General features: G+C 47.7%; 1 protein-coding gene across 2 annotated transcripts in view; it reads right to left on the reverse strand.

Annotated features, from left to right (window-relative positions):
- MAP3K3 (mitogen-activated protein kinase kinase kinase 3) overlaps nucleotides 1–14,237 on the reverse strand; it is a 1,347,292-nt gene that overhangs the window by 25,184 nt on the left and 1,307,871 nt on the right. For both annotated transcript variants that reach the window (XM_086923814.1, XM_086923815.1), the window contains exon 15: nucleotides 13,405–13,582. In XM_086923814.1, the coding sequence (XP_086779940.1) occupies nucleotides 13,405–13,582 (178 nt within the window). The remainder of the gene's footprint in view (nucleotides 1–13,404; nucleotides 13,583–14,237) is intronic.

The following is a 14,237-nucleotide window of genomic DNA, read 5'->3' on the forward strand; positions in this document are numbered from 1 at the left end:
TCAAGTGAACCCCAGCAGATTGACACCATATGCAGAATATTTTCCATTTAAGTTTGTATGTCTTTATTGTGGCAAGCGGTCGTCCGTTAGCCAGAACTTCCTTGCAATCCGCAGGAAAATTTACATGAGCGAATTCAAGGTGCTCAGGCCCCAGGCAGCTAATTTCAGAGAAGCAGGATCGGATGGCAAATCTGCCCGTTCTGAATGGACAGGAGATTCGGTACTGGTCAAAACTGAATTGGATCGCACTCTGATAGGAGAAGAAGTTCGGTGAACCAGAATTGGCGAGGCCATCTGGGAGCGATGAGAAGCATAAGTTACTATATATATCTGTAAGAGACATTGGTTAGTGATAGATTCCTTACCTTAGAATATCCCCAGGCGTCAGACTGGATCTGGAAATTTATGCGTAGCAGTACCCTTGCGCGTCGTTAGGCGTCGTCTGCGGCTCCGCGTCCGTCATCGGCGTCGTGGGCGCCGTGATGACGTCGTCGGTGTACTTAGACGCCGCCTCCGCATGCTGACGTCAGTTCTTAGACACAGCTTTTCCGTGCCAGAAACGCAGAGCTATGCTAAAAACCAACACTGGTGCCTTGAAACTAGGGCCCTGAAAGGGGATGACCTTAACCCTAGATATCGGTTCGCAGAACGGGGAGGATGGGTGGGTGGGTAAGGAATCTATCACTAACTAATGTCTCTTACAGATATATCGTTACACAAGTAGTAACTTGTGCATCTGAAAGAGACACGTTAGTGATAGATTCCTTACCTTAGAATAGATACCCCAGGAATACCAACCCCGTTGGTGGGTGTGCGAACCAATAATCACATCAGAAAGTCCTGGAGGACGGAACGGCCAAAGAGGCCATCCCTCCGGACTTGGCTGTCCAGGCAATAATGTCTTGCAAACGTGTGCAGCAAGGCTCAGGTAGCAGCCTGGCAAATGTCCTGCAAGGGCACTCCTCGGCCCAAGGCAGTAGTAGTAGCCGTGGCTTGAGTGGAATGAGCCCTCAGCCCAACAGCGGGTTCCTTCTTAGCCAAGGAGTAGCACGCCTGCATACACAATATGATCCACCGCGAGATGGTCCGCTTGTGTACCGATTTTCCCTTCTTAGCGCCCACGTAACCAACAAAGAGTTGGTCATCCACCCGGAACTGGCGTGTGCGATCCAGATAGAAAGAGAGCGCACGTTTTGGGTCCAGACGGTATCCTCTCTTCCTCTCTTGAGGGATGCGGAGGCGGAAAGAAGGTGGGCAAGGTGATGGATTGCCCGATGTGGAAGGCTGTGACTACCTTGGGCAGGAAAGAGGAGCTTGTCCCCAACACAACCTTGTCCGGATGGACCGAAAGGAAAGGAGGTTTACAGGATAGAGCCTGGAGCTCACTTACTCTCAAGGCAGAGGTGATGGCTACCAGGAAGGCAGTCTTCAAAGTAAGAAGGCGGAGTGGACAGTTGTGAAGTGTCTCGAAGGGAGCGCATATCAGAAAAGTAAGAACCAAGTTCAAGTCCCACTGAGGCATCACAAAGGGAACAGGGTGGAACGTATGTGTGATGCCTTTCAAGAATCGATTAACAATAGGGGACTTGAACAAAGAAGGTTGATCAGGCAGCCTCAAAAAGGCTGAAAGAGCAGAAAGGTAGCCCTTGATAGTGCCCAGAGAAGAAAGAGAAGAACCTAAGAAAGAGGGGCAGAGAGAGGATTCACAGCCTTTGCTGTGCACCATGCCACAAATCTGTTCCACCTGCAGGCGTATACCGACTTTGTGGAAGGACGCCTGGCTGCCAGAATGATGTTACAGGTACAAAGGGAAGGGGTCCCAGACAAGAAAAATAGTTTTGAAAAACCTTTGAAACTTTTTTACAATTAATGAAACATAAAAATTAATGAATGCAAAGGAGATTTATTCAGATTTGCATTATTCCTTCAACTGGTTAGAATTCATATTACATTCAGTTATAAGCATACCAAATTGTAAATCAATCTACGTGCCCACATTCACAACAGGGGGAGGAAAGGGTGTGAAGGAAGTGTCTTGGACAGGGTAGGGTAGGGTAAAGGGATATTCAGATTCACTCTGTGACAGGTTTAATTCACAATTTAAAGGCAAATTCCATGTGGTCCTTTTTAACAGAAAGGCCACGGCAAAAGGCTCAGAAAGAGTCCTAAATTATAGAAGATAAACAGAGCCAAACTCCACTTCAGCCGTTTAAGGTCTTGTTTGGGGTAGGAGGTTGGTCGTGGTGGGTATGTAGTCAACGTTTCGGCCCGAGGTGTGTGTAGGAGAGTAGTCCTTACAAGGAGGGTCTTCTTCAGGACAGAAAAAGTTGTGAGTGGGCGAACTCCTAGGGAGTGGTTAAAAAGTGGAATTAATTAACACACACCCATCTTGTTTGTTACTACAAGAGAGGTGGAAATTAGGTTAAAAACATGTTGTCAAAGTAGTATCATAAACGACGTATAAACAGTTACCGACCAGGAAATAAAGACATAAGGAATTACAAGTAGTTCATTAATGGCTCACCTAATGAATGAGATGAGACAAACTGAGTCTGAGAAACAATTATATTATGATTCAAGCATGAATCGATGTATACTGATGTCATAGTGGCAGAGAGGTAGGAAACTACCTCGGCATCACTGAGAGCCATAATCTCTGTTAGTGATTCAAATTGCATTAGAAAGAGTTCATATATTGCCCATGTTGCGGTGAATACTGTGTATCAGCACCCAAAATGACAACAATCTACCTAGATATTGTTAATATAAGTTGCTACCATTCAGCATAAGAACTAGTTATCGAGGGAACTTCTCGGTGGGGAGGAGAATATGTATTGACATACACATTGTAAGCCCTACACATGCATATTAGTGAATAAAATAGACTGAATAGACTGAATAGACTGAATACATTTTAAGAACATACCTATACGAATTTGGGTTCCTTGACGTGTCTGGTCAATGATATCCTGCAGAAGCCGCAAATGATCCCCCGATACGCGGTGGTGTTGCGGTGGCATGGCTTGGGGGGTCGTTTCGAAGGGGAGGGAGTAGCCCCTTTGGACGATCTGCAGCACCCACCTGTCTGAAGTGACAGTGCGCCAGTGAGAGTGGTGATTGCGAACCCGGCCCCCCACTGGCGTCACGTGGGCCGAAAAGCACGGACTAGGAGGGTTTTGAGGTGGATGCTGCGGGGGAGGGTGTGGACTGGCCTATCCGTTGTCCCCTACCGCCTCCACTGCGATTTCCACGGCTGCCACCGCGCTGGATGGTAGTCTGTGGCGTGTGGCTGCCGGCACGTGTGGGGGCGCCCCTTCCTTGGCCACGAAAGGAGCGAAAGGCACCATTTGCTGGCGAGGGGCCGAGAGGCCCAAGGACTTGGCCGTATCCCGGGAGTCCTTAAAGCGCTCAAGCACATGGTCTGCCTTGTCGCCAAAAAGGCAACGGCCATCAAACAGCATGTCCATCAGTGTGTTTTGGACATCGGCCGAAAAGTTGGCAGACCTCAACCAGGCGTGGCGTCCAATCGCCACCGTCGTTGCCATCGCTTTACCTAGTGAGTCGGTGGTATCCAGCCCACACCGGATAGAATATTTTGCTGCATCCCGGCCCTCCACAAGGGCTTAGCCGAGTTTGGCCCCAACCTCCAACGGACACTCTGACAGCAATTCCGCGACCGTATCCCACAGAGAGTTGGTGTAGCGGCCCAAGAGGCATGCGGTGTTGGAAGACCGCAGTCCCAGACTAAGGGATGAGAATACCTTCTTGCCGTACTGCTCATACCTCTTGGATTCCCTGTCCGGCGGAGCCGACAGGAATGCGGTCTGGGAAGTGGATGCCTGGATGACCAGGCTCTCAGGGGTGGGGTGGGTGGACAGGAAAACTGGGTCGCCCGGGGCCGGGCGGTGGCGTCTGGCTACGTTCCTATCTACGGGCGAACCCGTACCGGGCCTGGACCAAGTGCCCAAAAGAACTTCGGACAAGGCCTCATTAAACGGCAGCAGAGGCCCTGTCGGGCATGACTGTGGTTTAAGGACCTCAGTAAGGAGGTTAGTCCTCACGGCCGCGACGGGGAGCTCAAGGCCCAATGCCTTGGCAGCCCTCATGAACACCACACTGTAGGTTGCCCCCTCCTCCGAAGCCACGGTAGGAGGTGAGACAAAACCAGTGTCTGGTGAGGTGTCCAGACCACTGGTATCCCCAAGTCCACCTGCCCAGTCCTCTTGAGACTGACACTCTCTGGTCAGAGGGTCCTCAGACCCCCTCCCAATACTCCTCGTCACCCATCCCCTGACAGTCAGGGTCATCAAACGATGAGGCCGGTTCATAGAAGGTAAACTTCCCAAGCGGCGTCGAAAGCGGCGCCGTTCCGACGCCGGAACCGGAGCGAGGGAGGTATCGGGGACGGCGCCGCCCGAGGACGGCGCCGGAGGTGACACCTGACGAACCGACGCCGTGGGGGGTCGTAAGGTCCACCGGCGACGACCCGGATCCCGAAGCGAGTCCAGTGGGGTCCTGCGGCGCCGGGCCCGAAGGCGTCGGCGGCGTCGGGACCATGGGGCCCTGCGGCGCCGTCCCCGAAGGCGCCGGCGGCGTCGGGGCCGAAGCCCCTGACCCGCTAGATGCCCCAGACGGGTCCGCTGGGCACGAAGGCCCCGCGGAGCCCGTCGGAGGAGAGAGGGACCTCATGGCCATGAGGAAGTGCTCAATCTCCTCCGGCGTTGCGTCTCGCCCAGGGACCGGAGGGTGTGGAGCTGGACACGGTGCCCGCGACTCCGACAGAGCCGCATGGGCGGTGCCACCCGAACCCCCGGCCGCGTCGCGCGAGCGTCGGGGGATCAGAAGAGCGATGACGCCTCTTCGACTTCTTGTGTTTCTTACCTGACGACGACTTCGACCCGGAGGGGTGGTGCTGACTCTCGGAGCTGTGGTGGTTCCGACCCCGCGACCTGTCCCTCGTCCTCCCGTGGGACCGGGACCTCTCGCGGCGCGGGGCCGACTGCCAGAGTTCGAGTCGCCTGCGGGACCGCTCCCGCCTGGCTTTCGAAAACAGGGCCCGGCAGTCGGGGCAGGTCTTGTCGTCGTGGTCGACGCCGAGACAGAGTAGACACCGACGGTGAGGATCCGTGACCGACATCGTGTGGTCGCAATCCTTGCAGTGCTTAAATCCAGGCACGGAGTCGTTCGACTTCGAAAAGATTATCAAAATGATCCAAAAACGTAGTCAAAAAGTGACAAGAAGTACTGCTTTTTCGAGATCTGCGCTTGCTGGTGCGGAAAAAAGAAGAACTGACGTCAGCACACGGAGGCGGCGTCTAAGTACTCCGACGACGTCATCACGGCGCCCACGACTCCGACGACGGACGCGGAGCCGCAGACGACGCCTACCGACGCGCAAGGGTACTGCTACGCAAAAATTTCCGGATCCAGTGACGCCTGGGGATATTCTAAGGTAACGAATCTATCACTAACGTGTCTCTTTCAGATTTAGGTGACAAGGTTCTTTCTTCATCTTCCGGAGAACTCTGAGAACCAACGGTATCGGAGGAAAGGCGTAAGCATATATTTGAGACCAGTTCATCGAAAACGCATTCCACTGAGAATGTTTGTGGGGAAGGTAGCTTGCAAAGAATAGGCATTTGCTGTTCTTCTTGGTCGCAAAGAGGTCCAGATCGGGATGACCCCACTGATGGAAGACTCGATCCACCGTCGGCTGATGCAGTTCCCATTCGTGGGTGGACACCGTTGACCTGCTGAGGGTATCTGCCAGATCATTTGAAACTCCCGCCACGTGAACAGCCAAGAGATTGATCTTGTGCCGTATCGCCCAAGCCCAGATTTCTTGGGCTTCCCAAGACAGAAGAGCCTACCTCGTTCCTCCCTGTTTGTTCAAGTAATGCATACTTGTAGTATTGTCTGTGTGAACCACTGTGGCTCCTAGAATCAGTGTACGAAATGACTTGAGGGTTAAGAAGATGGCTCTTAGTTCTAGTAGATTGATGTGCCACTTTCTTTGTTGAGGGCTCAATTTCCTGCTGACCTTTAGACCTTGAAGATGTGCTCCCCAACCCTCGAGGGTTGCGTCTGTGGTGATAGTGAAATTCGGCGTTTCTTGAAGGAACACACATCCCTTCTTTACATTTCGTTCTAGTGCCCACCAGAGAAATGCCTTCCGCATCCGAGGAGTGATTTGAATGAGATCTTCAAATGAACCTGAGACTTGTAACCATTGCTGGTTGAGCTCCTTTTGAAGTTGCCTCCTTCTGAGGCGGCAATTTGGTATCAACGGGATGCAAGAAGAGACCATTCCCAAAAAGGACTTGAACTGCCGGACTGAAACTGACTTTTATGATCATAACCTGTGAGCCAGCTTTTAGATTCTTTCTTGCCTTTCGTCTGATACGAAAGCTTGAACTAGTTGCGAGTCCAAGGTCGCTCCCAAGAACGTTTGCCTTTGCGAAGAAACAAGATATAATTTGCCGAGGTTGATAGATAGACCCAGCGATTGGAACAGAGACAGACATCTTTGGCCATGGATGTTTGTGTCTGAGAAATAACTCGCCTTGATAAGGCAATTGTCAAGGTAAGGAAATATTTGAATCCCCTCCAGACGGAGGTGCGCTGCTACTGGAGCTAGGACCTTCGTAAACACTCTGGGTACCGATCTTAGTCCAAAGGGAAGGACCCTGAGCTGGAAATCCCTGCCAGCCACTCTGAAACGCAGGAACTTTCTGTAACGGGGCAAAATGGGCACGTGGAAGTACGCTTCTTGAAGGTCCAGGGTGGCCATGTGATCCCCTGCCGACAGAAGATGAAGTATTTCTTGAAGTGATAACATCTGAAATGACAATTTCTTTAGGTACTTGTTGACGGAACGGAGATCTAGAATTGGACGCCATTCTCCGGATTTCTTCTTTATCAGGAAGAACCGTGAATAGAATCCTGTTCCTCTCTGCAATTGAGGGACTTTTTCGATCGCTCCTTTTTGTAACATCAAATTTATCTGGGAAAACATCTCCTTGAGATGAGCTGGAGGGGGGCCCTTTGGAGGGAAATTTGGAGGAAACTTTTCGAATTCTAGGGCATGGCCCTTGGCTACAATGTCTAGGACCCACTTGTCTGATGTTATTGAGGACCAGTTTGAATAAAATCTTGAGATTCTTCCTCCAACTTTTACATGGGACTGCGGCAGTAGCGGTGGCAGGTGATGATACTCATTGTTTTTTGTTGGAATCCTTTCCGCGGTAGGAAGGATTCTTCTTATTCTGGGAATAGGATGTGTTGCACTGGCCATATGATTGGTAACGTTGCGCTTGGTAGCGTTGATTTCCTTGATATGCCCTGTAGGAAGATTGTTGACTATAGCTTCCTCGATTAGAGGACGATCCACGTCCTCTCGCACCCCGAAAGGGCAGCTTACGAAACTGTAAGGTGCCAAGAGATCTGGCTGTTTCTGTGTCCTTCTTAATGGTTTGTAAGGCTTCTTCTACATGTGGGCCAAACAAAGCCTCCCCATCGAAAGGCATGTCAAGTATCTTAGCCTGTACTTCCTGGCGAAATGAAGTAGCCTTTAACCAGCCTTGTCGACGTAGAACAGCAGCCCCCGCCAGCTGCCTGAAACCTGTGAAAGCAACGTCCACTGCTGAATCAATAATTTCTGATGAAATCCGTTCTCCCTCTTGTAGCACTGTCAGAGCTTCAGATTTTGACGGCTCTGGTAGCATGCTTATGTATGGTGAAATATCAGATCACATTTGTCGGTCATACCGACCCAGAATGGCTAGAGAATTGGCCACACAGACTGTCGTCGTTGCCATAGTGGACACCCGTTTCCCAGTTGAGTCCAGCCGCCGCCCGTCCCTGTCAGGTGGGGCTGTGATTGGAGAAGATGGATTTCTAGCCCGTCTTTGGGCAGCCTGCACGATCACGGAATCTGCCTTTGGGTGTCCTATGAGGCATGCTGGAGACTTGTCAGGCGCTTTATATTTCTTGTCCAGACGTGGCAAGACTGGAGAAATAGATGCAGGATTGGACATCACTTTCAATCCCTCTTTCCAAATAAAATCAATAATGGGAATCGCCGGCACTTGTCTCCTTGGTTTGTCTTTAAAATCATAGAGGAAGCATTCTTCCTTCTTAGTTTCCATAGGGATTAGGAAACGTTGGGTTGCTCTTTCCATAAGGAGGTGAAAGCCTCCAATGTCCACTGGAGGTGAATCAACAGCAGCCGGAGGTGAAGGAGAAGGTGTTTGGATCTTTTATTCATCTCACTCCGACAACCGAGATCACTCATCTACTTCACCCTCCTCTCTATCTTCAGCATCCGATGAATGCGCTTCTGCAGAATGATGTGAAACCATTGGCGAAGTAGGTCTAGGAGACCGGAATTCTGATGGAGAAGCTTGAGCCACTGGTGTAGGAGGCACGGAATCCACTGACTCAGATGGCAGGAAGCAACGGTAATAATCGTCCAGCATATGCTGAAGATTATTTAATAAAGCTATAGGCATCTGAGCTGTAGGGATATTAGCAGTAGGTGAAGCAACATGTTCAGGCAAAGGTTGATCATCCTGATCATCTTCCTGACATTTTATGAACAGCTTCGAAGGACTTGTAGCTATCCTAAATCTATCATCCACATCAGACTCTTCCTCACTGTCTTCTGAATCCAGCAATTTGTCAGGAACCTGTAGAGGTACCTTATGTGGAGAAAGACGTAATGGAGAGAAGGGTTCAAGCGCAGATCCACGTCTTTGTAACACAGGAAGTTTTGTCGTAGACGGCGTAGATGATAAAGCCGTAGATGGTGACCATACTTTTAGTTCAGTACATGTTGATAATTTTTGCGTCGAAGGGAGAGTCGTCGACGGGCCCGTCGACGATGGAATATTACCTGAAGGTGATAACGCCGACGAGGAAGTGGCCGTCGACGAAGTTGCCTTCGACGACGATGTGGTCTTCGTCGACGATTTGGTCGTCGACAATGTAGTTCTCGACGACAAGCTCGTCGATGACGAGGAAGTCGTTGACGATGATGAAGTGGCCGTCGTCGACGAGATCTTCTTGGTCTTGGTTGTTGACGGTGCGCCGACGATAGGAGTAGATGCAGTCTCTTTCGTCGACGATATGGGTTTCACCAAGACGTGTACCAGCGTCGACGGGGATGACGCCGACAGATAATCATCTGAGGTTTAGGTGAGGAAAAAGTCACCGTCGATGTAGAAGTTGTGTCGACGGGAATCTTCGTCGACGAAGGGGTCGTCGACGACTACGGAGTTTTCTTCTGAGGAAGAATCTGCTCAGAAGTAGGTTTTGGAGGCAACATTTTTACTGATCTTCTCGGGGCGTGGACGGCAAAGGTTTGCTCTTGACAGGAGGAGTAGCCTTAGAAGTGGTAGGCCTCTCTGAACCCTTAGAGGGTTGTTTCCTCACAACCTTAGCCCCGGGAGAAGATAAAACCTCCTCAGCAGCTCTCTTCCTAGAGGCCACAGATGACCCAGAGGCAATACTTCCTACCTCAGAAACTGGATTGTCCTGGTCCTTAAGCTTTTGTAGCCACAGAAGTAAGCAGCCCTCTCTATCCCTGAGGGTCTTCTGAGGGAAGGTCCTGCATAACTTGCAGTCCTTCACTTGAGGATCCGGATACAGGCAGTAGATGCATTTCTTGTGGGGATCTTCTGAGAAGAGCGGGAGCTTACCACAAGATTCACAAGGCCTGAATAATGATTTCTTAGAGGAAGACATCCTGAAAGTAAGAAATTGTTGTAAATAAATAATCCAAGGTGTAGAACAGGTGGTAGTTCCAAGTAGTTCCTTTATTAGTTTCAGTTGTAGATGTAGAAGATGAAGGTAGGATGGTAAATAGGATAGGAGTAAAGATGTATAGGATGAACAGCCCCACCAGGAGCAGTCTCCCTCTGCTCAGCCTCTCATCCTCCAACTGACGCTCTCCACTAGTCCACACACCAACATTCCATGACATCATACATTAATCTCCTGTCATGCAGGCTGAACAGAGAGAGCATTGATGTGAAGAAAGAAGAGGGGAATTAACCATTACAACATATCCTCTCTCTTCACAACAAAAGGCAATAGAAGAATAAGAAGTAAAGAAACAGAAGGAATACAAAGTCATTGCAATAATGGAATGCAATAATGCGATGATATAAAATGGAACATAGTGCAATAATGCAAAACAATGAAATGCAATGTAATAATAATGAAAACGCAAGCAATGAAATCATGCGATAACCTAGAATGCAATGTAATAAAAGAAATAACGTGACAGCAATGAATGCACAATGAAATATAAGCAACTCAATGGCACGCAACACCATCCCCATTTCTCTCAAAGGAAGGCAAAACCAGACCTGTGCCACGAAAATACCCAAACTGAAAGAGACAATACATCACAAGCAAAAGAAAGGAGAAGAGAAACACACGCACAACATAAGTGAACCTGACGTCTCAGGCTCGCCTATGCATCAAAGATCCAATCAACGACAACAAAAGAAAGATGGATAAACAAGAGCCGTTAAGCAAACAGCGAACCAGCGCTGAAACTGGACTGGACCATAACCAGAATGTATAAGAATGCATGCGTGACAACTAGTACTCAACAAAGAAGACACAAATGAAACAATACACCTCACATAAATAACAAGTAATGGGATACACTCACACGTAATCAAAATACCGGGATACACTCACCCGTAATCAAAATACCGGGATACACTCACCCGTAAACTAAATACCGGGATACACTAACCTATGTAAAATTAATGCATCAAGCAATGAGATACACTCACCCAAACATTCAAGAAATGAGATACACTCACCCAAACTGCAATTTTAACTTTGTCACGTAAATGTAAATTACAGGGACCTGTATAAATATGCACTAACTCGTAGATAATATCATTCAAGCAATGAGACACACTCACCCAAACATTCAAGCAATGAGAAACACTCACCAAACTGCAATTTCAACTTTGTCACGTAAATGTAGACATTTGATAATACTGAGCACATAAGCAAAAGCATTGATAAATCAGTACAATGAAATAACATTTTAAAAGGAACAAGAATTGTACTCAGCTTGTTAAAAATAAAGGCATAAACGATTCCAAAACATGCCAGAAGATGGCGCACAGTGTATATTTTAAAGAATAAAGGCCGAATAATGCAAGTTTTCGAATAATGCAAAATCTTATCTGTGCCAAACTAGAAATCAGGAAACAGAAAGGAGTGTTCAAATAACCGGCTGACAAAACGAAGAAGTAACTCCTTGTATTTTAAAAAGCATTTTCACACATATCCACGGAGAGGGAACAGTTCTCAGGAAGACATGAACTGCAACGTAATTCTGAAGAAGTCTCTGTCTGTGGTACATTTTCCACACGTGCTCTTGGCTAAAACTTGAAAATTGTAACAGCAACTTACTGCGGGGCAAGAAACAGAACAGACAAGAAGGGCGCAGCTGGTGTCATGCTCGATCTTCATGACAATCTTCCCTATGAGCACAAACGATGTTACTGCAATCCAAAACTGCAGGCACTGGAGCTCGCAGCATTTCCCAAAACACGAAAGGCTGAACATTAACTCCATGTATGCTCGCTCGTTGAGTGCGCACAGCCTCTTCCACAAATTACGTGATGCGCAACAGAAAGGGAGCCTTCCGCCACATTAGAAGGAGCTGACAGCGTTGCCATGGTAGCGGTAGCCTGCACGCACATCACGTTGCTCCGGATGGCTCACGGCGGCACAAAGGAAACAAATAGCCGTGATGACGTGACATTCACTAGAGAGAACCCAATTGCAAGGTTCCATTGCGTCACCAGAACACACAGGCCGAGGAGGGGAAAGGAGCTCTTGACCAACGGAAATGCTGGCAAGGAGAAGGCAGTTGGCCTGCAGACTTGAACAGGTAAAAACGTTATTCCAGGAAAATAAAAATATGATTGCCAAGTCACAAAATAAACGCATATGCAAATAAAATCGGCTCCTTTGAGAAAATGAAATTTCACTTAACACGAGTCATTTGTAAGGAAAGACAGAAAATGACCTGTATCAGCATAAACAAGTCGGTACCCTCAATGAAAGATGCAGGTTTCTGTGGATGACTGATAAACACTGTGGCAGTCACATCTGGTCACAGGTCAGAAAAGAAGAATCTGGCAGGGTAGTTTAAGGCTTGCCGGTGTGAAAGGCCACTGGTGGGGCTGAAGCTGCCAGTTCCAATAGAAAGTACTTATTATTTATGTATATGCTTAAAGTTTGTAATACGTACGTTGCAGATCCTTTAGTAGATTCTTTAGTTGATGTTTGAATGTTCCTTGTAGAAGATATAAGTAGGTTCAAGAGTCCAAACGTCGCCAAAATGTTGTAAATAAATAATCCAAGGAGTAAGCCGAGTGGTAGTTCCAAGTAGTTCCTTTATTAGTTTCAGTTGTAGATGTAGAAGATGAAGGTAGGATGGTAAATAGGATAGGAGTAAAGATGTATAGGATGAACAGCCCCACCAGGAGCAGTCTCCCTCTGCTCAGCCTCTCATCCTCCAACTGACGCTCTCCACTAGTCCACACACCAACATTCCATGACATCATACATTAATCTCCTGTCATGCAGGCTGAACAGAGAGAGCATTGATGTGAAGAAAGAAGAGGGGAATTAACCATTACAACAGAAATCCAGAAGAAATTTGAGAAAAAACTGAGCAGAGCTCAGGGAAACTCCCTGCACACGACGTGCAGTAGAAAATCTGAGAGCCTAAGCCTCTGAGGAGAACATTCTGGTGGGTACTATCGCCTAATTGGCTGCAGTTTGGGCTATATATAATGATTATGATAGTCATACATGTGGAACTTTTTTCTTGGTAGCTTTGGGATACTTTACTTCCTGTTTCTTGTTACCACGGGTTTTGATTATTATTTGCAAATTTATTGCTTTTTTATATACCATGAGACTCCCACTCTGACGACGGGCAATGATTCAGGCATGTGAATCTATGAAAGACACCCCCAATATTGGAGAATCATAAATGAGTCTGTTTTAGCATTATTTTCTATTTTCAGTCTTAAATTAATATGTGTTTCAAAATTGTGCAGTTTAAATACAATTTAATTTACCACGAGAGTACCTTCAGTAATGTGAACAGTATGCAGTCCTACAACCATTTCTGCCAGGCAGTGGTGGTGAGACAGTGATATATTTTTGAAGTTATATAATTGTTTACAGAGATAATTTCTCATTGTTTTCTCAAACCATAGCAGTGAGACAATGTTGCTGTGCTTGAAAATGATATGTATATTAGAAAGGACTCTTGAATCTTGCTATATTGCCACCCGTGCTAACCAGCTGCAGTGAAACAGATGCATATAGTGCACTGTAGATTTACTTTCTCACCAAACATCTGCCTTCCTTCCATAGCCCTCTCCGCTGATCACCTCTGGGCTCATCCAATATGGTGTCCCAGTGACAGAACGTATCCCAGTTCCCGACATGCAAATTGTCAGCAGTCGCTTGCTGGCTCCAAAGTCACCCAATTTAACATTTCCATCAGAGTCTCGCAAGATATTGGCTCCTACAAAGAAATAAGTCACAGTTACACAGGTAATTAAACGCCTCCTGAATCAACAAATGCCAAATGTTTGGAGTACTAATGTTGAAGATGAACAGGAATCAACACCTACAAGAAATGAAGTCATAGAAAATGTTTAAAGGCAGACAGGATTGTGAAATGGACATGTAAAGGAAAAGTTTCTATAGGCAAAAAGGTGTCACTAATGTTATGTCTCTGCAGTCGCTAGCGCACATAGATGAATCGGGACAAGAGAGCACGTGACCACCAACTTTATTCGGCACGTATCTTCACACACTACCCTCTGCCTCCTGACCTCCCCACGTCATTTCCTTTTGCTCCCTGGTGGCCAACACCCAGCTTGATCCTACCATATTAGAGGAGGGGAAGCACTCCCACAGGATCCTAGTGCCCAGACACTACAACTCCCCCAAAATTAACAAGGAACCTACAACTCTAACAGGAATAATTACTTTTCTTTAAATATTCTTCGAGGAGGACACACTTGCCTTTGAGATCGGGTGGTGACTACTGGAAGAGATGTGTCTTCACACTGTCTCTGTATGCAGCCCAGATTCAGGAGGCACAGATGGATGGGATGAGCCTTGCCACCCTGAGTCTGACGTTTCAAAAAACTGAGTATTTGTTTAAAATGGGA

Source organism: Lissotriton vulgaris, chromosome 5, assembly GCF_964263255.1.
Source record: "Lissotriton vulgaris chromosome 5, aLisVul1.2, whole genome shotgun sequence".
Lineage (NCBI taxonomy): Eukaryota > Metazoa > Chordata > Amphibia > Caudata > Salamandridae > Lissotriton > Lissotriton vulgaris.